Source organism: Acanthamoeba castellanii (assembly GCF_000313135.1).
Source record: "Acanthamoeba castellanii str. Neff unplaced genomic scaffold scf7180000084755, whole genome shotgun sequence".
Lineage (NCBI taxonomy): Eukaryota > Discosea > Longamoebia > Acanthamoebidae > Acanthamoeba > Acanthamoeba castellanii.
The window spans coordinates 25,594-26,551 of NW_004457574.1; the positions used below are offsets into that span (position 1 = coordinate 25,594).

At 59.5% G+C, this 958-nt stretch overlaps 1 protein-coding gene across 1 annotated transcript in view; it reads right to left on the reverse strand.

The window, feature by feature from the left end:
* ACA1_205670 (WD domain, Gbeta repeat domain containing protein) overlaps positions 1 to 109 on the reverse strand; it is a gene marked incomplete at both ends in the record, with an annotated part of 2,776 nt that extends 2,667 nt beyond the window's left edge. The window contains one exon of the mRNA XM_004367417.1: positions 41 to 109. Coding sequence (XP_004367474.1) covers positions 41 to 109 — 69 coding nt within the window. The remainder of the gene's footprint in view (positions 1 to 40) is intronic.
* Positions 110 to 958: the final 849 nt, after the last annotated feature.

Genomic DNA, 958 nt, shown 5'->3' on the forward strand with positions numbered 1-958 from the left:
CCGTTGTTGGTCGTCGTTGTCTGTGGCCACTCATTCGAACTATCGGGTGTTGTGTTGGAGAGGTGAGGTGGAGAAAGGAGTGACGCGTTCGAGCAGATAAACGACTCCATTTCTTCGCCCGAACTGAGTCTTTTTGCCAATGACATATCTGGTCGACCGAACTTAACGTGTTAGGGACTATTGGTCCGTGGCATCCAATGGGCAGGTACTGTTTGGGTAAGCGCGTTTCGTATTGGTTGCTGGGCACAACCGTTACCAGCAATGTTGATTGATCTCCATTAGTTGGCTTGTTTCTGTTGACAGCCAATCAGGTACGTACCCTCCTTTGGGGTTCTCCTACAACCTATCACCTTACCAACGCATAGAATTCCTTTTCCTTGTATTTTCTTCATTAACTTTAACTTGTTATTTATGCACGACATGCTGGGCTTCCACGCTTTCGTCACCTTGCCCGCCCTCCTCCTCTTTCTGCCCCAGCTCTACCTCTTCCTGTTCGGCATCGACTCGGGCTTCATCATCGTCGACCGCCTCTACCCGCACCCGCAGCCCCGCGAGCCCTTCCGCCGCCACCCTGGCCTCATCTACGCCCACATCTACCTCTCCGCCGCCGCCCTCTTCCTCGCCCTGGCCCAGACCTCAACCACCGCCGCCACCACCTCAACTACTTTTAATTCCCGACGAAGACACACGGTACTCGGTTGGCTCTACTTGGCCTGCTTGACCCTGGGCGCGGCCGCGGGGGTCACCTACGCCTGGCTGCAGGGCTACGGGTCGGACGGCGGTGTCGGGGCCTCGGTAGCCTTCACCGGCCTGGCGCTGGCCGGGGTCGTGCCGGCCTGGCTCGCCCTGTGGTGCGCCCTCGTGCGGCGGGACCGCGCGGCCCACGGCCTGTGGATGTCGCGCAGCGTGGCCGCGCTGTGGGGCGCCAGCGTGTTCTTCCGCGTCCTGGCCAAACACC